Source organism: Carettochelys insculpta, chromosome 4 (genome assembly GCF_033958435.1).
Source record: "Carettochelys insculpta isolate YL-2023 chromosome 4, ASM3395843v1, whole genome shotgun sequence".
Taxonomy (NCBI): Eukaryota; Metazoa; Chordata; order Testudines; family Carettochelyidae; genus Carettochelys; species Carettochelys insculpta.
Window position 1 is genome coordinate 52,734,395 of NC_134140.1, and position 21,791 is coordinate 52,756,185.

At 39.1% G+C, this 21,791-nt stretch overlaps 1 protein-coding gene across 6 annotated transcripts in view; it reads right to left on the reverse strand.

Moving 5' to 3' along the window:
* The window catches only part of SGCZ (sarcoglycan zeta), a 470,824-nt gene that overhangs the window by 176,506 nt on the left and 272,527 nt on the right, over positions 1–21,791 (reverse strand). For all 6 annotated transcript variants that reach the window (XR_012645368.1, XR_012645367.1, XR_012645369.1 and 3 more), the window contains one exon: positions 19,735–19,836. Coding sequence is in view for 2 of the 6 variants with exons in the window: in XM_074992835.1 (XP_074848936.1) it covers positions 19,735–19,836 (102 nt within the window). In the remaining 4 variants the exon portion in view is untranslated. The remainder of the gene's footprint in view (positions 1–19,734; positions 19,837–21,791) is intronic.

Consider the following 21,791-nt stretch of genomic DNA (forward strand, 5'->3'; position numbering starts at 1 on the left):
TGCTATTTCAAAATAAGCTCCAATGGTACCATTCTGAAGTAGCATTAGGGACCTGGAAATGCTGTATCAAAATCGCTGGTTGTGTTATTTTGAACACATCAGAGAGTAAATAGACTACACCTGTAATTAGTTACACTAGAAATGTGTTAATGTATGGAATAGGTGAACAACGAAAAAAGATACAAAGGGTGATGGAGGAAATATTAAAGAAAATGAAAATTGGTATGGAACTTACGGTCTTTGAGGGCAAAAAAAGTAGAAAAAATAGAAAAAGTGATCTCAAAGATGGAAGGACGCAATATAATACATAAAAACAGAGGCTCTAATAAGCACATACTGGACAGGAAGAAATTAGTTGTTCAGAGAAGTGCTTGATGACACCCTAGTCAGACAGTCACAAGAGATATTTGCTCACATAGGGCTAAGTTTTATCATTACGCAAGGCCCCGTATTGGGTGGGAAGAACTGAACTGTTCCAAAGACAAGATAAGTTGGGTGAAGAATTTTTTTTTTTTTTAGTTGGAACTGTTATCAAGAAACATATTTTTGAGACACACAGAGCTCTCTTCAGGAGCTACCCAGCTACAGATATATTGCCTGCACTGCAGGAGAATACTTGAGTATGACATCAGCCTTTCAAGCATTTCTGCTTGCTGCTGGAATCCAGGAGCGCAGACAAACAACAAGCAGAAACTCAGACATAAAAAAGGGTCAGTCCAAGAGAGTAAGATACAGAAAGATTTGTATTTTACCTAAACTAGTTCATCAGTGCCTAGAAGAAGATAAGATTTAAGGAAATATGAAATGCAAAAAGGTTGTATTGAGACTTGGGTTGAACAGTCACATTTTTGTTTTTCAGTCCCAAACATACTTTTAAGTTCTGCCTGATTGTAACAGGGCCAGACTCACTACCTTGGTGCCTCCTGCTGGTCAGTCTGAGAATTAGCTCTGTCAGCAGGATGCCCTCGCCTACCTGGTGTGGCATCTGTTGTTGCTCCCTGACCTCTTCACTCTCTGGTCATTGGACCCACATTGCTCCCCAGGTTGTGGTGTCATTTTCAGGACACTCTCCTCCAGCAGTGCCCATTACAGTCTCTCTTCCCCTTAACAGCAGTCCTGCCTCCATACACCCCTCCCTGTGGCTTATTGCACAGTCTCAGCCTAGGCCCTCGCTTCAGGGGTAAGCCATATGTCCAGTCCTCAGTATGGCTAGATGCAGCACAAGGGGGAAGGGGAAGGACTCAGGCCTGCCCGCTACTCTGATCCTGGCCCAAGGGCTCTCTGGAGGCAGCTTTGTCCTGCCCTCCTCCTTGCTCCCTTAACTGACTCTCACTATTTTGGCTACGCCCTGGACCCCTTCTGGCCCTTTTATTAAGATCATCAGTCTGGTAGATGTAAGGCTGGACCCACTCTCCTGCTCCTCTGAGCCATCCCAGCACTGCTCACTTGCTGGGACATGGTCCTGCACCTTCTCCAGCTAGGGCTCAACCAACTCTACTCTTCTGAGCAGCTTCTCATATATAGGACTCCTCCAGCAAACTGCCCTCTGATTGGCTCTTCTAGGAGCAATTTTCTGATTACGTTGGGTGCTGTGCAGGCTCCCGCCAACCTGCATTAACGCTTTCTTTGCAGAAGTGGGGCCTTCAGCCCTCACACAGATATTTCTTTAAGCAGATTTTAATAGTCTGGCAGCGTAACTTTTCATATGTATTAATAATGATTTACATAAAAGAACGGGAAAATATGGAAAAAATATCAGATATCAAAAGTGAAGTTACAGTGTCAGACAGAACTTGGACTGACAAAGTATATCTCAGCATTCTCTACTAATTTCTCTAATGGACAAAGAACTAGAGTTTTGCAAATAAGGAAGTCTGCCTTTTTTACAAACTAAAAGCTCAAAATAGAATGAATTAATTTAAGCTCTGTCTCAGTTAATATTTTATAAACCTCTTTTCCTTTTTTAAGATGAATTTATAAATTTGCTCTTTGAAATTATGGAGTGTTGTTTTAATTCCAATCAAAGGTTTTGTGGCGTGTATAATATGACTCAGATTTCCCTCTTTACCATTGCCTTTGAGATAACTAATTCTGAAGAGTAGAAAAAGCAACATTTTCATTATTTTCTTTAGTTTTATATTTTATCCTTATCTTTCATTTTCATCTTTCAAATTTGTGTTCTCACATTTGCCTAACTGTGAAGAGTGGAACTGAAGAACCAGAGTTTCTTCTAATTATGAATCAATTTGTATATCTACATTTGTAGATATAGAATGTTAAGTATGTTCTCTGTTAGAGAAGTGCAATCTCTGAATATCAATTGCCCTAATTGACATGCACTTGTTAGTTCCACAGTTTTGGGGTAAGTTTCTTTCTCTAGCAGAAACTCAATCTTCTGGACTTAAAGGAAAACAATTAAAATGTTCTCCCTAGGCTACTGAATTCTCTGAAGTCCAGTAAGTACTTTTGAAAAAGCAAATTATTTTTAATGTGTTAATAAATAGTGATTTATAATTTTAACAGAGGATTCTCCCAAAAAAATCCCAGTGAGATCAACAGATCCAATGTATGGAGGGTGCAAAACAGTAAAGAGTCCTTTTCTTTTTCTATCACAAAAAGAAAAAATATATATAAATCGTGTTTCAGTTCTGTGTTGTGTTTCAAGTACTCACCTGGAAAATGACACAAATGAACCTCTCCTGCCCAGCAACATCAATGGTCTGGCAGGACCATAGATGTTGCTGTACCGGAGAACCTCAGCAGTTGGGAGTCTGGCAATTCAGGGAGCTGGCAGCAAGGGCCAAGAGCACAGCAGGGGCTAGGGGGCTGGCAACTCAGGTCAGGGCCGGCACCACAGTTGGATCCTGGTTGGGGCCAGGAGGCTGATGCCTGAGACCTAGAGCAAAGTTGGGACTAGCACCTATGGGTGAGAGTGTGGATGGGTCTAGTGACATGGGAAGCAGTGCAATCAGAGCCAGAGGCTGGGTCCAGGAGCACAATTGGGGCTGGTGGCACGACCAGTGCTGGGGCCTACAGCACAGCCTGGGGAGCAACCAAGATGGGACCCCAGATGCCTACAGGCTGCTCCTCCCCATACCCCCAAAGAATGCCTAGAGATCACCACTGACATCCGCTGGTCTGAAACTCCCTCCTTCAAGACCAGTCAGGTGCCAAGCGAGCCACGCAGGGAAGGTCAAAACTGTATCACCTATTCTTTGTCGAATATTTAAAGTGTTTAATTTTCTTCTTATGTGATCTTTTATACTATGAATGCATAGTTTAAAAACCTAAATGAATTTTCAAGAGAAGTGTACATGCGTGTGATCTAAAGTTTTAAGAAGCTTCATTTGTCGCATCAACCCAAGGAAACAGGAACATGAAGCTTGATTCTTCACTTCATATAATCATAGAACAGTAGAACTGGAAGGGACCATGAGAGCTCATAGAATCCTGTCCACTGCCCTCATGGCAGGACCAGACCATTCATGATAGATGTCTATCTAACTTGCTTTTAAATATCTCCAGTGATGGAGATTCCACAACCTCCCTAGGCAATTTATTCCCATGTTTAACCACGAGGACAGTTAGGAAGTTATGCCAAACGCCCAATCTAAACCTCCCTTGCTGCAGTTTAAGCCCATTTCTCCTTGTCCTATTCTCAGAGGCCAAGGAAATTTTTTTTCTCCCTTCTCCTTGTAACCCACTCTTAGGTATTTGAAAACCGCCATCATGTTCCCCGTCTTCTCTTTTCTAAACTAAATAAGCCCAGTTCTTTCAATCTTCCCTCAATTTATGTTGTCTAGACCTTTAATCACTCTTGTTGCTCTTCTCTGGACCTTCTCCAATTTCTCCACATCTTTCTTGAAATGTGGTGCCTAGAACTGGACACGATATTCCAATTGAGGCATAATCAGTATTAAGTAGAGCAGAAGAATGACTTCTCATGCCTTGCTCTTAACACTTCTGTTAATGCATCACAGAGCCATGTTTCCTTTTTTTTGTAACAGCATCACACTGTTAACCCATATTTAGTCTGTGGTCCACTATGCCACCTAAATCCATTTCTGCAGTACTCCTTTCTAAACAGTTGCTTCCCGTTCTGTATGTATGCAGCCAATGGATCCTTCCTAAGTGGCTCACTTTGCATTTGTCCTCATTGAATTTCACCCTGTTTACCTCAGACCTTTTCTCCAGGTTGCCCAGATCATTTTGAATTCTGAAACTATCCTCCAGAGCAGTTGCAACCCCTTCCAGCTTCATATCATCTACAAATGTAAAAACCATACTCTCTATGCCAATGTCTAAATCATTGTTGAAGATATTGAATAGAACCGGTCCTAAAACAGACCCTGGCAGAATCCCACTTGTTGTGCCCTTCCAGCATGACTGCAAACCATTAATAACTACTCTCTGAGAATGGTTATCCAGCCAGTTGTGCACTCATCTTATAGTAGCCCCATCTAAGATAGATAGTTAAGAAGATCATGCAAGATCATATCAAATACCTTATTAAAGCCTAGGTATACCACATCCACCACTTCTCCCTTTTCCACAAGACTTGTTATCGTGTCAAACAAAGCTATCAGATTGCTCTGGCATGTTAGCTATCACCTTATTTTCTTCCAGATGTTTGCAGATGAGTTCCTTAATTACTTGCTCCATTATCTTTCCTGGCACAGAAGTTACACTGACTGATCTGTAGCTTCCTGGGCTGTTCTTTTTTCCCTTTTTATAGATGGGCACTATATTTCCAGTCTTCTGGAATCTCTCCCATATTCCAGGAGTTTTCAAATATTGTAAGCTAAAAAGTTCCCGATACCCCTTCAATCAGTTCCATGAGTATTGAAGGATGCATTTCTTCAGGCCCTGGTGACATTTAATTTTTCTAAATAATTCTGACTTGTTATTTTTTTATTATCATCTTCAAAACCTACCTCCTTTCCACTAGCATTCACTGTGTTAGTCATTTCTGCATCAGACTCTTTGGTGAAGACCGAAACAAAAATAAGTCATTAAGCAACTTTGCCATTTCCAAGTTTCCTGATACTGTTTTTCCTTCCTAACTGAGCAGTGGGCCTACACTGTCCATGGTCTCTCTTTTGCTTCTAATATATTTATAGAATGCCTTCTTATTATTCTTTATGTCTCTATCTAGTTTTAACTCATTTTGTGTCTGTGCGTTTCTAATCTTGCCCCTGCATACACCTATTGTTTGCTTATATTCGTCTTTGGTAATATCTCCCGATTTCCACTGTTTATATAACTTTCTCTTTTTTTTTATTTTGAGATCGTGCAAGATCTCCTGGCTAAGCCAAAGTGGTTTTGTTTTTTTGTTTGTTTTTTTTAAACCATACATTTTACCTTCCCTATGCAGCAGTATAGCTTGCTTTTGAGCCCTTAATAACGTGTCTTTGAAAAACTGTCAACTCACCTCAGCTGTTTTTCCTCTTAGTCTTATTTCCCATGGGACCTTACCTACCAGCTCTCTCCATTTACTGAAAGCTGCCTTCCTGAAATCCATTGTCTTTATTTTGCTGTTCTGCCTTTCACCATTTCTCAGAATCATGAACTCTATGATTTCATGGTCACTTCCTCCCGAGCAGCCTTCCACTTTCAAATTCTCAACCAGCTCCTCCCTATTAGTTAAAATGAAATCTAGAACTGCTTCCCCCCAGTAGCTTTTTCCACCTTCTGAAATAAAAAAAAATCATCAATACGATACTTTTATCCAAGTATTTTCTGGATAGTCTGTGCCTTACTGTGTTAGCTTCCCAACATGCGTCTGGACAGTTGAAGTCTCCCATCACTGCCAGATCCATATACAGGTTCTATACCAGCCTAATTCTATAAACTTTGGCAGAATTGTATGGACATAAAGCTAGCATGACAGAATGAAGAAATATATTCATTAACTGTTTATATTTTTAAAGTTCAAATAAATATCTTTTTATGCTGAACAAACACCATATAGACAGAAGTTGAAACTATTTGTGTTCAGTTTCTGTCTATGGCTTTATTTTCTTCTGTCCCATGAATCAACTAATTATAATCAAAGTGTTTTATTGACACCCCCACTCAAACCTACTTTACCTTTGCACTTATGAAAAGTGCTACATAAAAGTTAGGGTTTTATTACTTATTGAAGGAGCTACATAGTGAGTTATGTGGATAGGAAGCACCAAAAGCTATTAACCAACTTTTAGCCAACAATTCAAACAACCAAATTTGCTACAGCCCCTGCTACAATGATACTTAATACTGCATGGAAAATTATGCAAATAGATTGTATCAAGGTTTCTCCCATATGAGGCAAATGAAGGATCTAGATTTACCAAACAAGAGAGTTGTAAACTAAAACACTGGTACCACTGAAGACGGCTTACTATAGGGCACAAATGGAGTTTTCAGGCCAATGGCTGAACCAAAGAATAGTACTACATACACTAACACTAATGTTTTTATGAAATGTGGACAAAAGTCCAGTACTGAGGCAAGTACATGGTGGCAAAGAGGCCTTCCATTCACCTGCACTCTCAGAGGAGAAGCAATAATTAGAAGCTACTAACAAAATTCGTACTTTCTGAGCCTGGGCAATAAAAGCTAGTCTTGAAACAAGTAAGTGGTAACTTACCAGACTGATATTTTCAGCTATGATAACTGGAAATTCATTTTAATCATTTTTGATCTGAAGATTTCATTTAATACAAGCTGCCCTCAGAAAAGTCATCATCCCCTCCTTCCCCAAGAAGCTTCATACTTAAATTAAAAAGTAGTACAACTCTGCATGAGCTATAGGAAGGACCAAGGTGGATGAAAAGATCATTACTGAGCTGATAAATTGTGCTATTGAACCAGCACTTTCCCTTTATAGATCCAGGACTATTCAAAAATCAAGACTGCAGTACAGCTAAAGAGGTTACTGCCACTTCATCATTTACACCTGAATACTTTCCCTTTCTACCCTACCACCCACATCTAGATTCTCAGAAATCATCCCCATTCCAAGGCCAACTATTTAGGCTAGCTACAAGAGGATGGATTTAAATGACTGATTATTAGTCAGAGGCACTGTAATCATCTAGAAGTAGACACCTGAGTTGTAATAGTTCAGAATTTTCAGTCTCAAAGTTAGACAGCTGCTTGTATCAACAGTAAAATCAGTAAAAATATAAAAGGAGTGCCAGACTGATTTAAAACAAAAATGTGTCCAAAATATAGTTTTACAGCCATGATGATGCAAAACAGGTTTCAGTGATAACACACCAAGGACACCATCATGAATCTTAGGTGACATTGGAGAATGCAAAACAGGTGAATTCTGGAACAGCAGTCTGTCAGGGAAAAACAATAGTGACTGGTCCCTTGGCAAAGCTTGTGGTTATGACGACAACATGTTCTGTTCACAGATATACACTGATGCCAGACTTCCAGTACTTTGGGACTCCATCATTTTAAAAGCAGCTGTGAAACAGGGAATTCTTTATTCTACGATGATGACTTTATTCTCACGAATAGGTAAATAATTGTAAAGGCAAGTCAGGGGATTAGATTTCAGCATTAGGGACTGGGGACCACTTTAGATTTGATCACACCACACTAGAAGGTACAATTTAGTCATAGAAACAGATAGCACTTTTTGTCCAAAAAAAAGAGGAGCAGGTGCTCAGCCAGCCCCTGCTTCCCTACCCTTCCCCCAGCTAACCCTGTGTCTGGGACTACCAAGGTGTGGGACTGAGTACTGGCAAATACCAGCACAAAAAAAGCACTGGAAATAGATATTGTACATTACACTGAAAACCATGAGTGGCTTCTGCATTTCTTTGTGCTTCTGAAGACAGCATAGCTTAGACCCTGTCTGCTCCCCTTTCGGCAGTTCTCCAGCATACAGAAATCCTCATTGCCTGTAGATCTCAAATAGCTGTAACACACCAGATTCCTAGATCCCCTCAGCACAAATGGCATGTCTGGGGTGGAAAGAAAACAGCAGAGAATCTGGCCTGGCACGTATACACGAGAAGAAAGCCCACTACATAGAAAGATAAGTCTTGCAGAACATTTGCGCAAATTATACACATCTTCCAGGCAGGTATGGTACAACTGGTAATAACAATCATCATTCTAATATTACAGTACAAGAAGTTTTTGGTAACTCAGTCTGAAAACAAATCAATATTTTTTCAGTTCTAGTTTGGTTTTAATAAATACTTTTTATCCCCTCCGGGCAATAAATCTTCCTGGGGCAATCAATTTCAGCAACCATGCTACTGTAATATAAGCACAAAAACAATGTAAATCAAATACCATCAAAAAGATAAGTAATGATTAAGAAGCCAAACAGCCTCATAACATCTAGGAGCAATAAATGAATCATGTATTTCTTGGATTTACTGAAGCAACGTGACTGGTATGCACTCTTTTGATGTGTTTAGCTCTCAGTCACAGTCATCGAAAGTCTCTCACTTCTTTTACAAATGGTAATATTGTTAGAGTCTGTGAAGCCAGTTAAGCAATTGAATCGAACAAAAAAATAGAAGGGTACTTTTGGAAGGGGGGCTTCCTTTCGACGTAATCCTGTCCACATGGCTGTTTTGGCTTTTGAAAACGGCACTCCCAGAACCCTGTGCAAATGAGTCACTGACTACACAAATCAATGCCTCATTTGCATTTGATTGTCTGAGTTTGCATGCCCCTTTGAAAGGGAGGAGCAGTGTAGATGCGGCCTCTGTGGTGTTGCGTTAATAGAAATGTTCACTGGTTTTAGAAAAAGGAAACACTAATTTATTTTTCATGATGTTCATAAGATCTGTAATAATATTTCACAAACACACTTATCTTAAATATGTTTCCAAAGATTTTAGGTATTAAAGAATTTTATATTTTAGTAACTTACTGATTGGGGGCAGGGCAGGGCAGCGTTCTCAAAACTGGTTCGTCAACTAGTCAGGAGTATAAGGGAAACTCATTAATCCAGATATCTCCCTTTAAGAGCTTTCTCCAAAAAGGGTGCAGTGGACATACACAGAGAGCAGGAACAGACAGAAAGGACAGGATGAATTTCAAATCAAGTTTTTGTACTATAGTAATTAAAATTAAAATGTGGGGGGATGGTTAGATAAGTGTTGTCTTTTGAAAAATTTTTTAAAAACCTGTCTGAAGATCCACTCATTTAAGACTCAAACTGAATACTCAGCTATGCACTGATTTTTTAAAGATGCGATTTTTATAATCTTTAGCCACAAACTAATGAAATATTTTAAAAAGTTAACTAAGGTCCTGTAGCCATAGTCATGCACAACTGTTTTATCAGTGAATTCAGGGCTGACACATGCCTGTTAAATGTTTTCATTACCACTTAATGGCTCTTTCACGAGTTCACTTTTACGTTAATAGATCTGGCAAGCTGGAAGGCTTTTCACTTTTAAGTTAAGTTAACAGATCCACTTCTGGACAAGAGCTGCCAATCTGCAAATGGCAACTGCCTTTAGTGGGAGCCTTCAGGAGTGGTCAGAAGATGGATAAGAAGAGGGGAGAGGCTAAGCATTAAGATCCAGGAAGGCATTGCCTCCCCTTGCCATTTATACCCACGGTTTCTGATCTAGCTTTCCAAAGACTTAATCTTATCTTCTTATCCCCTCTTTTAAGCTCAACATAAGAGGATGATACAAATTGGGTGGGTGGAAGAAGTAGCCTATTGCATGCTAGCCTCTGCTAACTCAGCCTCACATGTGAGCTACCGAGTTTCTTCCACATTTCATGCAGGAACAGAAGGCTCAAGTGAAAATATTGTGTGGAACATCTAAGTTAGTTCAGCTCTGCTATGAGCCTGCATTTGCATCAAAAACATTTCCCCAAACTCCTCTAAAAGCATACTAGGTGTTTAAAAATGAAAACAATATAGATTGAGCCTAATGAGGTGTTCAGCTGTGAGTGCAAAATGCATTAATTTAGTAACACGGTGGCTATATATTCCATTTTATCATGTTTCTTGATTTTGTGCCTTTCTAATAACTTTTCATGGTGGTATAGGATGTTTTCTAAAGAATGCTCCAAGAGAATACACCGCATTTGGGAACACAGGGAGGTCTTCTCACATTATTAGCTGAACAGAAAAGACAGCATATGAAATAATGGACTCTCTCTCTCCCCAAGACAAGCAGGGAGACTGCATTACAGGAGTGCAAATTTGGGCTTCAGGCAACATCAGATGGGTACATAGTGAATAGTTACTCAAGATGAAGGAATCTGGAAGGGTTTTCTATCACACTTGCAGTATATTCAAAACTAGTAAAACTCTACACTGACAGCTTCAGCAAACTGATATTTAAATTGAGGAAACGAAGCATTGTCTCAAATTAGTTAACTGCACCAAGTTCTTTGCATTTCAACGGCTGAACTGTGCAATGATATGAATGCAAATGATGAGAACAGAAAACCATTTAACAGCAAGAAAATCATTTAAAACCAGCTTAAGGAACTGGTCACACTGCGTGCTCTGCTATACGCTTCTCCCTAGGCAAACTTGTTTTTGCCATAGCTGGTCCCAGATGCCAAAAATCACCAGAATAGCTAGGTTATTCCCTTTTCCAAAGGGCCAGTCACTTACTCCTGGTCAATAGAAATTTAGATATCAGGCCAAAGATCACAATTGTAGCCAACCCTATAATAAATTAGCTAAAAATGTATTAACTAAGAAAAAGACAGTTAGTTACAAGATTAAATCAGGTAAACATACACACAAAGTTAGGCTTAGGTCCTAAAAGGTGGTACAAGCTTCTATAATAACCCAACTGTATGTGTCTTTTAGGGCTAAAATAGTCCTAGATCTGGAGATCGTTTGATTAGTAATTTTTGCCTCTTATTGTCCAAGTAACAAAGATCAAATTTCTTTCTCTCGAGACCTTTTATTTACCTTCCCCCTGAGATGAAGCTGATGGGATAGGTGCATATGCACATATCAGGGAACAATTAAAGTATTTTTCCTTAATGTTTCTCAAAGACCCATTTGGGTTCAGTGGACCTTCTTGATAAGTGTGACTAACACCTTCTGCAGGAAGCCAGCAGCCAACTTTAGTTAGTGCTTCCTTCCTGTTTGGAGGATTACAAACTGACAGATATTTACAATGCAGACAATTGATGTATAACCTTATAGTATGAGGTACAGATGTTAAAACTGTGATTAACGGATGCAGCACCCTACACCCATGTCATAAAATCTGAACACTATTCTTCCTGAAGTACACCATGTAAGCCACAAGCCACTGGGTCATCAAGATATGGAGTAGGCCAGTTTTTGCTAACATTTTTTTGATAAGACAGTACATCACATCTTCAGCATGTGAAATGAAAACTCTGAAACGTTCACAGGAAAGCTATCAATTTCTGGTGTCAGACTGTGTGAATCCTTGATTTCCTCTGAAGTGTCAAGCCTCTCATTCTAGTTTCATAATGAATGGATTGCTTCTATCCAGGCTTATTATCTTGCCATACTTTGGAATTTTGATATAATGCTAATGATATTTCAAAACTACCCAGGGACTGGAATAAAAGTAAAAAAGGATATAGCGTCTTGGAACAATTCCAATCTGTAGAACATATTGGGGAACAACTACTACAGCAACTGCTCCAACAAAATTCAGTTAATGTGCAGCTAATATGGGATAAGAGGTGGGTACTGATTTACTTCTGAACTGGATTATCACCTTTGTGCGCTTCAGCCTTGTTAGCTACATTGTCATAGCTTTGTCCTGCATCTCCCACAATCAGCTTTTGATATGGTCTCCCACGGAATTCTTCCAAGCAATTTAAAAAGTATGGCCTGGATGAATCTAAGGTAGATAGAAAGCTGGTTAGATAATCAGGCTCAATGCCATCAAGTTGGCAGCTGGTACTGGAGTACCCCAAAGGTTGGTCCTGCGGGCCGGTTTTATTCAACATCTTCACTGATGTTCTGTATGATGAGAGGGATTATACCCTCAGTAAATTCATGGATTACATTAATTTGGGGGGAGAAATAGATATGCTGAAGGATAGGAATAGGGCCCAGGGGGAATCTAGACAATTTGGGGGATTGTGCTGAAAGAAATCTGATGAGATTCAACAAGGACAAGTGCTCTGTTGTCCCCTTAGGATGGAAGAATCCCATGCACAGCTACAGTCTAGGGACTGATTGGTTAGGCAGCAGTTGTCCAGAAAAGGAGTTGGGAATTACAGTAGATGAAAACCTGGATATGAGTCAGTATGCCTTTGTTGCCAATAAGGCTAAGAGCATACGAGGTTGTATTAATAGTAGCATTTCCAGCAGATTGAGGGATGTGATTATCCCCTTTTATTTGGCACTGCTGAAGCCAGGTTTAGAATATTGCTTCCAGTTTTTGGGCCTTCTGCTACAGAAAGGATGTGGAAAAATTGGAGAGAGTCCAGCAGAGGGCAACAAAAAATTGATTAGGTGACTAGTCTTGACTTACAAAGAGAGGCTGAGGGAAATGGATTTATTTAGCCTTCAGAACAGAAGAATCATAGGGGATTTCACAGCAGCCTTCAAATTCCTGAAGTGGGGTTTCAAAGAGGATGGAGCCAAGCTATTTTCAACTGTGGCAGATGATACAATAAGCAGCAATGGTTTAAAATCTGCAGTGCGGGAGACTTAAGTTGGATATTAGAAAAAACCTATTTCACTAGGGCTGCGTTTACACTACCACAAATCTTCAAAATGGCCATTTCAAAGATTACTAATGAGGCACAAATGCACATTCTGCATATCATTAGCATGCTGCTGGCTACAGCTCTTTGAAATTGCTGCATTTCGCTGCCGCATGGCTCATCCAGACGGAGGCCATTTTCAAAAGGGCCCCCACCAACTTGTAAATCCCCTTATTCCTATCTGCTTATAGGAATAAGGGGATTTCGAAGTTCCCGGGGTCCTTTTGAAAAGGAACCCTGTCTGGATGAGCCAAGAAGCAGCGAAACGTGGCAATTTCAAAGAGCCACGGCCAGCAGCATGCTAATGAGGCACTGAATATGGATTTCAGTGCCTCATTACTAATCTTCGAAATGGCCATGCAAATGGCCATTTTGAAGATTTGTGCTAGTGTAGACATAGCCTAGGAGGGAGGTGAAGCACTAGAATAGGTTGCCTAAACTGGCAGTGGACTCTTCATCCTTAGGCCACGCTTGACAAAGCCCTAGTTAAAAATTTTTTAGTAGGGTTGGTTCTGGTTTGAGCAGAGAGTTAGACTAGATGATACCCTAATGTCTCTTCCAAACCTAAGCTATTCTGGTTCTATAATTGTAATGCTTAAATATATGTTCAAAAGACTGAGCATTAGAACACTGTTGCCCTTACTGGAATGAGGTTTTGTCAGATTCCATAGGAATCTGCACTGGAACCTTTATTTTATTCCTTCATCCCCTTTAAGTTCCTATTTTCAGCTTTATGGTTAAGCTTTCTTAGTGTGCTGTATTTTACTTATTTTTGTTAAACTGCTTGTATTCGAATGAATAACATCCACACCTGAAGTAAAAAAAAAAAAACCCCCCACAAATGGCTAGGAACTTTAATATTAAACAGTTACAGCAGAAGCCCAGTGATTGAACTTAGTGACATTATAAATAAAAAGAGCTTTTGTATATCCTTGTGGCTGTTTGCATCACTGACTTAGTAGTCATTTTAGGCTTCAGAGTGACATATGGAAGCATAATCATGGAACCTTGTTATATAGATACTTCTGAATTAAATAAATTACAAAATAGAGCTGTGAATTTGGAATTTGTACAAAAACCAAGTACATCCGCTGCAATGGGTTTTGGTCAGAGTAATTATTAACAGAAATCTTTCCATCACTAGAAGCCCCCTCACTTTTGTCAAACTCAATTTTGCCTTAGATAAAGAGAAATAGTGAACCACTGCTTTACAGTGTCCCCCAGAGGCCTCCTTATTACCTCCCCAGTGACTATGTCCTCTGCGCAGATAAAACACATCTGTTGTGCAAAATTATCTTTTGACCTATCAAATGATTCAGCTCGAGTGCTAACATCAACCAGCCACATTTCACTCTAACTTCTTTTAATGGGAAATTTGCAAATGGAATAAAATATATTTGTGTATCAGACCTTTCATGAATTCCATTTTCAGTATTATGGAAAACATCAGCAACAAAAAGCCCCCACACTCCTCATATTCAGTTACATCTTTTACTCTCTATTGTAGAATGCATATATTCATAATATTTTACCATGCGTTTATACTATCTCCAGGAAGAACTCATTCTCCAGCTTTATCATCCTTCTGTTTCAATGTTTTATATTCCTAATAGAATAAGAGATAATATGCACACCATTTTTTTCAAGCTAACTATTACACTTATGGATTAAATCACAAGGAAAATTTAAGTAAAATGATAATTTCTGCCTACAGAATTCCAGGCATGTAATTTCAAAGTGAAAATACTATTATTTTGAAAAGTATTTTCTTTGTTAGCATGTGCAAAGCATATTTTACGCATATATCTATAGTGCAAGTGACAGTTCCCCTGTGGGACCTAGCATATGTATGCCACTCATCTGGTTACATTTGTGGTGTGACTCAGCATTTAAGACAGTATTCTTTTCAAATTGTGCTACCTGAATTTGATACAATTCGTTTAAAGGAGCTGAATATTACTGAATCTGGAAATTACTGGAGAAGATTTTTTTTCTCTCATTTAAACAGGAAGCTAATCAAGAGGAAGTACAGAAAAACTGGCAATAACAAATTTTGCACTACCTCAGTCTCATTTAATTTAATTTTCAAATATCAGAAACAATTAGCAATAATCGGACACATTAAGAAATTCAAATTTGGGATCATTTTCAACACTCTTTTGTGTACCTTAATACAAAAAAAGACAGTCTTGTGAAGAACATAAGGAAGTTACTACTTTAGAATGGGTGCATCTATACCAGGAACTAACTTTAAAGTAGCCAGTAGAGAGTCTACGCACATTTTCCCTGATTTCAAAGTTAACTTTGACGTAGGGAGCCCAACTTCGATGTCCTTACTCCATTCCTGGGAATGGAGTAGATCCCTACTTTCAAGTTTAACTTCGAAGTAGGGTGGGTGTAGACACTGAATTTCGAAGTCTGTTACTTCAAAGTTGTACTTTGACATAAGCAACTTCGAAGTTATTCTTGTAGTGTAGACACAGGAAATGTGTGTTTATATTTCTCATTTTATTAATTTACTAAGGTTCCCACAACTGTGATGTGCTTTATTCTGTAAACACACGCTTGTTGTTAAAAAAAAAAAAAACTACGCATACCAGAAAAAAAAATGAATATGAGACTCACATGTTAACCATCCTAATGTAAATAAGACTGTTTCTCTAGCCCACTCAGTGCCAACAGTCCAAAATAGGTTTAATAGCCAACAGGTTTAAATGGTGTTATCCTCTCTTCCTGCCCTCAATAAATACACCCTAATGTATTGCTTCCAAATGGTAGTAGTTTCTGTATCTTTGACCATACAATGAAGTATGCTGGTTCTGAATATGACATAAATACTCCTCTCAGCAGTAGCAGAACCTGGGAAAAAAAGCCACCATGAATTTCCAACTTTAGAATAGCTCCAGAAGAATCCTCTACCCTTCCCATCCATATATGTACATCCCATGATGGTTTGCACATCCTTAGGACTGTGATCAGTCTCCATTATGTATCAGTGCTAAGGAGTGTTAAGTCTTGGTACAGAAAATAGGCTCTGTGATGGAATGAGTTCCCCAAACCCAGGCCAAGCAGTGACGGTAGAACCTCCTCCCCTTTACTTTTATTTTACAAATACTTCATCCCAGGCCTACGTTTCTCCAGCCAATATATATTTTGCCTTTCTCTCATCCCACTAGTACACTGGTAGTCTTGTTTGTGCTCCAGTGTTCCATACAACTTAAGCAAATGCTTAATTTTGCTCATGTGCATAACAGTATTGGCCCCACTGAAATTAATGGTAGAATGCAGATTTATTTCATTGTGGCCATGACATCTCTCCCTGATTTAATTTGGGCAATTTAACATATGCCATACAGGGTCAGATCTATGGTTCATCCAGCTCTTTATCCTGTCTTCTGACTATTGTTAGTGCTAGATGTTTCAGATAAAATGAATAGAACTGGGTCTTAGGTAGTGATCTGGACCCTTCTGTCCAGGCCCAGCTTCTGCTAGCCAGAGATTTATGGATATCCAGAACAAGAGATTATGTCCCTGACTCTCTTGTCTAATAGCATCTGATGGGCCTATTCCCCATGAACTTATTTACATGTGTTTTGGGCTGTTACATTTTGGTCTTACCAGAGTCCCCTGGCAACAAGTTGCACGCTATGAGCACTTGTCATATAGAGAAGTACTTCCCTATGTCTCTCTTAAACCTACCCATTACTAATTTAATTGAATTCTTCATATAATTCTTCAGTTATATGAAGGAGTAAATATCACTTCCTTATTCATGTTCTCTATAGGAAAAAAAAATAGGATGAACATTCCCAGTCCTTTTCACCACAATTCCTTGGAAGCTGTTCCATATCCTTAATACATTTTATTCTTCTTTGCTGCACGTTTCCCAATTCTACTTGTGTGAGCAAAGTCACACCTCCTGAAATGCTTTGCAGAAACAAGGTCTTTGAGTAAATACAATAATATAATTCTTATGAATCTTACACACCGCAATCGGGATGGACAGAATCACAAACATTACCTGGGGGAAGGAAGTGCTTTGGCATACATAATCTGGCATTCTGTGACCTCTGGAGAGGAGCTGTTTCTCCTCAGTGTAGTTACGATTGTGCAATCTGGAGAATGCAAAAGTCTTCAAGAGCACTATATTTGGGAAGTTTTTACTGGCGGGGTTGGGACATGAATACTTTTAGGAATATGTAAGTTATCTTTTAGCTTTATTTGAAAATGTTCATTAAGCAATCTGGAGCTTTTAAGACAAATCTTGTATTTCCTAAATTAGGCCTTGGAGTTACATGAAGCATTTCCTTTGCTACTTACAGAAATAATGAAAAAGCTAATGGTAATTTAGTGTATCAGATTGGGTTACAAAGATGCACACAAACTTTTAGAACAAAAATTGAGACTTTGTGCCTTTCTGTAAAATGAAACTTTGGAAAAAAATTATCTGAGGGCACAGAGATGCAGATATTATCATGTATTAGATGGCAGAAAGTGACCTTAAAGAGACTATACTTGGTAGAGATGTCTAATAAAATATATAGAAGTAATTTATATAAGCTTAATTTTGGTTGCATCATGATTCATATCAGAGCTATGATATTTGAATTTCTAAATATACTCAGCTAACCCAATTACTGAAGGCTTGTTTATAGATGTTACATTAATTATCTTTTTCTATTTTTAGCAAAACTTTCATAAGGAATTTTTTTTCAAAAGGCAAGTCTTAAGGGAACAAACCGATTGTGAATAGAAAAGTCAAAGATAATTATCTAATAAAGTGATAAAACACAATGACTATTTTGACGTACACAGATTGATAAAGTGTTACATGATATTTTAGTTGGAAAGAAAACATAACATCATTCTTTAAATCTTCATCAGTTTTTTTTTTTTTATTTTGTTATACAGATCAAGGAGACAGAGCGGTTGACCATCTATTCTTCAAAAAGCAAGTGTTGTCCAAAGCTGGCTGCATTTGTGTGTTCCCAATGTGTGCTGCTTCAGCTACAGGCAGGATTTAATTAACCCAGTAACCTCAGACCCATTCAGTAGCAAATGCAGTTATTGGGTTTACTGTCAACAAAGCACAGCCCTTGCTCCCTGGATCAATGGTTACAGATACGCTAGCACATATAAATCCATGAGAATGGACAGAACTCCGTGAATGATGGATTCCATTCCTTCCTTGGCTGGCCAAAGAGACTCCCTCTGAGATCCCTTTCTATACCCCGACACAAACAACTTCTGTATTGCACCTCTGATTAGTTACCAGTAGTAGTAGTAGGCATCCTTCAGTCTACGTAGACTATGGATCATGCTGTTAAGCGGTGCCCAGGCTCATGCCTGGAGAGGTACTCCAGCAATTATTTGGAACCCTGGGCTGCCCAGATGCCAGTGTTCCCCTCTCGGCTTCACTGATATATTCCAAAGGAGAGGATAACCTCTACATCTGGTACCAGCTCAGCTGCAGGAGTTGCCGGGTCAATGCCAGAAGTTGGCACAGAACCGCCTTAGGACTCCCCTCCGGATTTTCTGTCAGGATTTACTCCCTTAGCCTTGCTCCTTCCCAGGATAACCCACAAGACATTAGTTACCACCACTTTAGTTTACACATTAAACCAAACAAAACATCTCTATCCATCATATGGACTTTCTAATCTTAACTTTTTTTCAGACTGGGGGGTTGGGAGGGGTATGTCAGTCTGTCCTATCATCTTCAGAGTGTGTGTTTGTACCGCACGTGGTATGGGGTGTTCTGGTACCACTGTTCTAGAATATGCTTGCATGAGTGCCTTACACTTCTTAAGAATGTCTCTGTTCTTGCACTGCTAGCCCTGTTTCCAGTTCTGTGGGCTTGCATACATGAAGGCAAAGTTGGACTTCTGCTCACAGCCTGACTTTTGCTAAGTTTGTTTTATATTACCAGGGCCGCACTACTACTCGAGTTCAGGCCACAAACCTCATAACAAATTCCTGTAATACCAGGCATCATTTCTCAGGCTCTCTCTACTACATTAAGATTATAATCAGGAAGGAAAAATATCAAGGTACCCCTTATAAATTTAAATTGTAAGCTTATTGTAACCCTGTAGAGCTCTCACGATACATTTTCTCACACATGATTGTTTCCACTACCCATTGAGGTGAAAGGTTTTACTGAGGAAGATTTACTAGCATAAAGATGTTTTTAATAGCATTTCATTCCTGACAAAATTTGCACTCTGCATATAAAAATTCTTTGTACTTCATTGACTAAAGTACATTTTAACATTACTTTGTGATCATAGTTTAGCATTTGGATACCAGTGAGATTTAATAGAATTCAAGCAGTGAAAGGGTTTTTTTTTTTTTAAATATATCTAGAAGAGCTACAACCCAGCATGAATCAGTTGAAATGAACTACATTGAACTTTTGAATATATAGTATCTTGATTTAACTATTTTTCCTATAATGGCCTGCTATTAAGTGATAAAACAATTACATTTTTAGCAATTTTACAAATGGGTTGCTTTGAAAAATCTCCATCCTAATGTACATTATCCAGCTTTCATGCAATTCCCTGTACATAATAAAAAATTAATACTAGCTGATGCTGGAAGGTACTCAGGTTGAGCTACTTGAGTAGATATAAAACTGTTCATTCTTGTCATTGCATTTTGCAGAACTTGTATTGTTGGGTGCACAGCCAATTAGAAAAATCCCATTTTCCATTCACAATGCTGAGCTCCCTCTGCTGAAGATTAATGCACATATTTTGTTTTCTCACAGATGAGGGATGATGGCACTTTGAGTCATAGCACAGGAATACAAAATTTCAGATACAAGTGAATGTCCACTTGTTAGACAGAATCTCATCTTTTGACACTTATAAGACCTTCAGTTCTCTACAGTGCTTTCTCTGAGGTATCTTCAAAGCAAGCCGCCTCTGAATGCCAGTTTGGAGGACACAGAAACCTTCATCTACATTTTTCAGTCTGAAAAAATTAATCTGAATTATCTATAAAGAAACCCAAAAGATGGCAAGCTCCTACCTTTCGGGAATGTATTTCTTTCACATATAATGGAAGCAGAAACTCAGATATGCCTTCAAGTCGAATTCCTTTTTTGGTGACTCTCAGATTCCCCATTCCATCCTACAAACAATAACATATATATTTGACTTTTGGAGTAACTACCGTGCAGAAATAAAAAGCATTCAGCACAAAGTTTAGAAGCTACTGAAAGCTAAGAATGAAGGTGGAAGGGTGTGAAGAGTGAATATACAAGCTGCATAAGAGAGCAAAATTTTCATGAATATGTGAATAACTACAATTCATTCCACTTTTCAAAACTGCAAAAACATTTTACATATTAAGAAATAGTCATCCAGTAGGTTCACTAATGTGAAGATAAACATTACTTTCACACTCACTAGTCAGAGTCTGCAGTGAGCAGGAAGAAGAAGGTTCTTTTAAAAGTCTCCTAGAAATTCCAGACACACAGCAATTTTGAGTAAAAAACAAAGATGGTTAGGAAGAGGATCTATATTTAACATTCTCTGAATATTAGAAGAGGCAATATACACCTGTGCTGAGGGCAAACCTTGTTCTCTCCTTTGTGATCCTGTAGTAGAACTAATGCTACTCCACCGTAAAAATCTAGGTCAGGATTTGGGGAGCCCAAGCAAGGGATTATCCCCGCATGCTACCACTCACTGGAAAACTGAGGACAGCTTCACCAGACCTAATTTTATTATTTTCACCTCCATTCAGAAGAAGTGGATTTTACTCAGGAAAGCTCATTTTGTTAGACTTTAACGTGTTACATTTCTGCTGCTTTGTTTTGTTCTAATACATTTGTTAGTGTGTAAGGTGCTACAGTACTTACTTGTGAAGCCACAGACTAACATGGCTACCCCTCTGAAACTATCGATAAGGATGCATTATCCATGTCCAACCAGCATGTCCTCACTGAGGGCACAAGAAGCAGGGAGGCTTCTCAAGACCCAGAGAATGGAGAAGCAGCAATGGAGCACCACTGGGACAGTACAGTAGCAGCATGCACCAAAACATAGCTCAGCAAGTGGGATTATGGAATATTAACTGGCCTAAACGTTGCACTAGCAAGTTCTGGACGTGTTTTATTTCCTTTTATACTCTGTTGCTGTTTCAATAGCATTTTTTTTATGATGACACAATGGAAAGAGCCTGTTCCTGATAACTTATGGCAAAGTTTCCAGTGGTTTCACTGGGAATAGAATTGGTCGGAAATTAATAGTCTCTCAAGTGGAGAATGGAAGCATCAAAAGATGGTTGCTGAATCCGTGCACTCTACATGCTCATCATCAGGCTTTCAAGCACACAGTCTGAAATATATATATATACACAAGGTCCACGGGGATAAAATAAAACAATACTGTTATAAATGTCAATATGTAATATAGCCCAGATCCTTTGTACACTTCTGAGAACCTATTAGGAAGCAAAAAGAATACATATGGCTCCAACATCCCAAGCTGCTGGTGACATTACACAGCAAGAAAAGTGCCTCAGGTTTGGCACCCAGCCATCCACCATGTGGAAATACTAGCAGGCTGTCCAAGGTGGGCCAGAGAATGGATTTCCTGACTGTTGGGACATAACCAATAGGACCACACACATTAGCAACCAAAGAGGCTGAAGTCCCATGTGCAGAAGATGGGAGTGCAACCACCACTTCCCATATACCAGAAAGCAGTGACTGCAGGAATGCTACACAGAAGCTTCTGCCCCTGTTTTACTTGAACATGAACCCTTAGTTTGCATTCAAACTGGCCACAGGCTATGAACCAGTACATTTAGTTTGAATATGGTATACTAAATAATATAAATATACTGTGTTACAGACATATTCATTCCAGAATTCAGAGAGTCTGGCTGCCAGCAGCATGGTGCAAATGGATGCTCATTTGCATGATTTCTTTTTTTTAAAGGGATAAGGGGCTGGCGACAGAGAAGGATTTTGCCAGTGGAACCACATTGACAGTGCTTGCTTTCTGCTGTGAATATGCAATGAGCAGGCATTTGCAATTTCTTGAACCCTCATTTGCACCATGCTGCCAGCAGCCGGA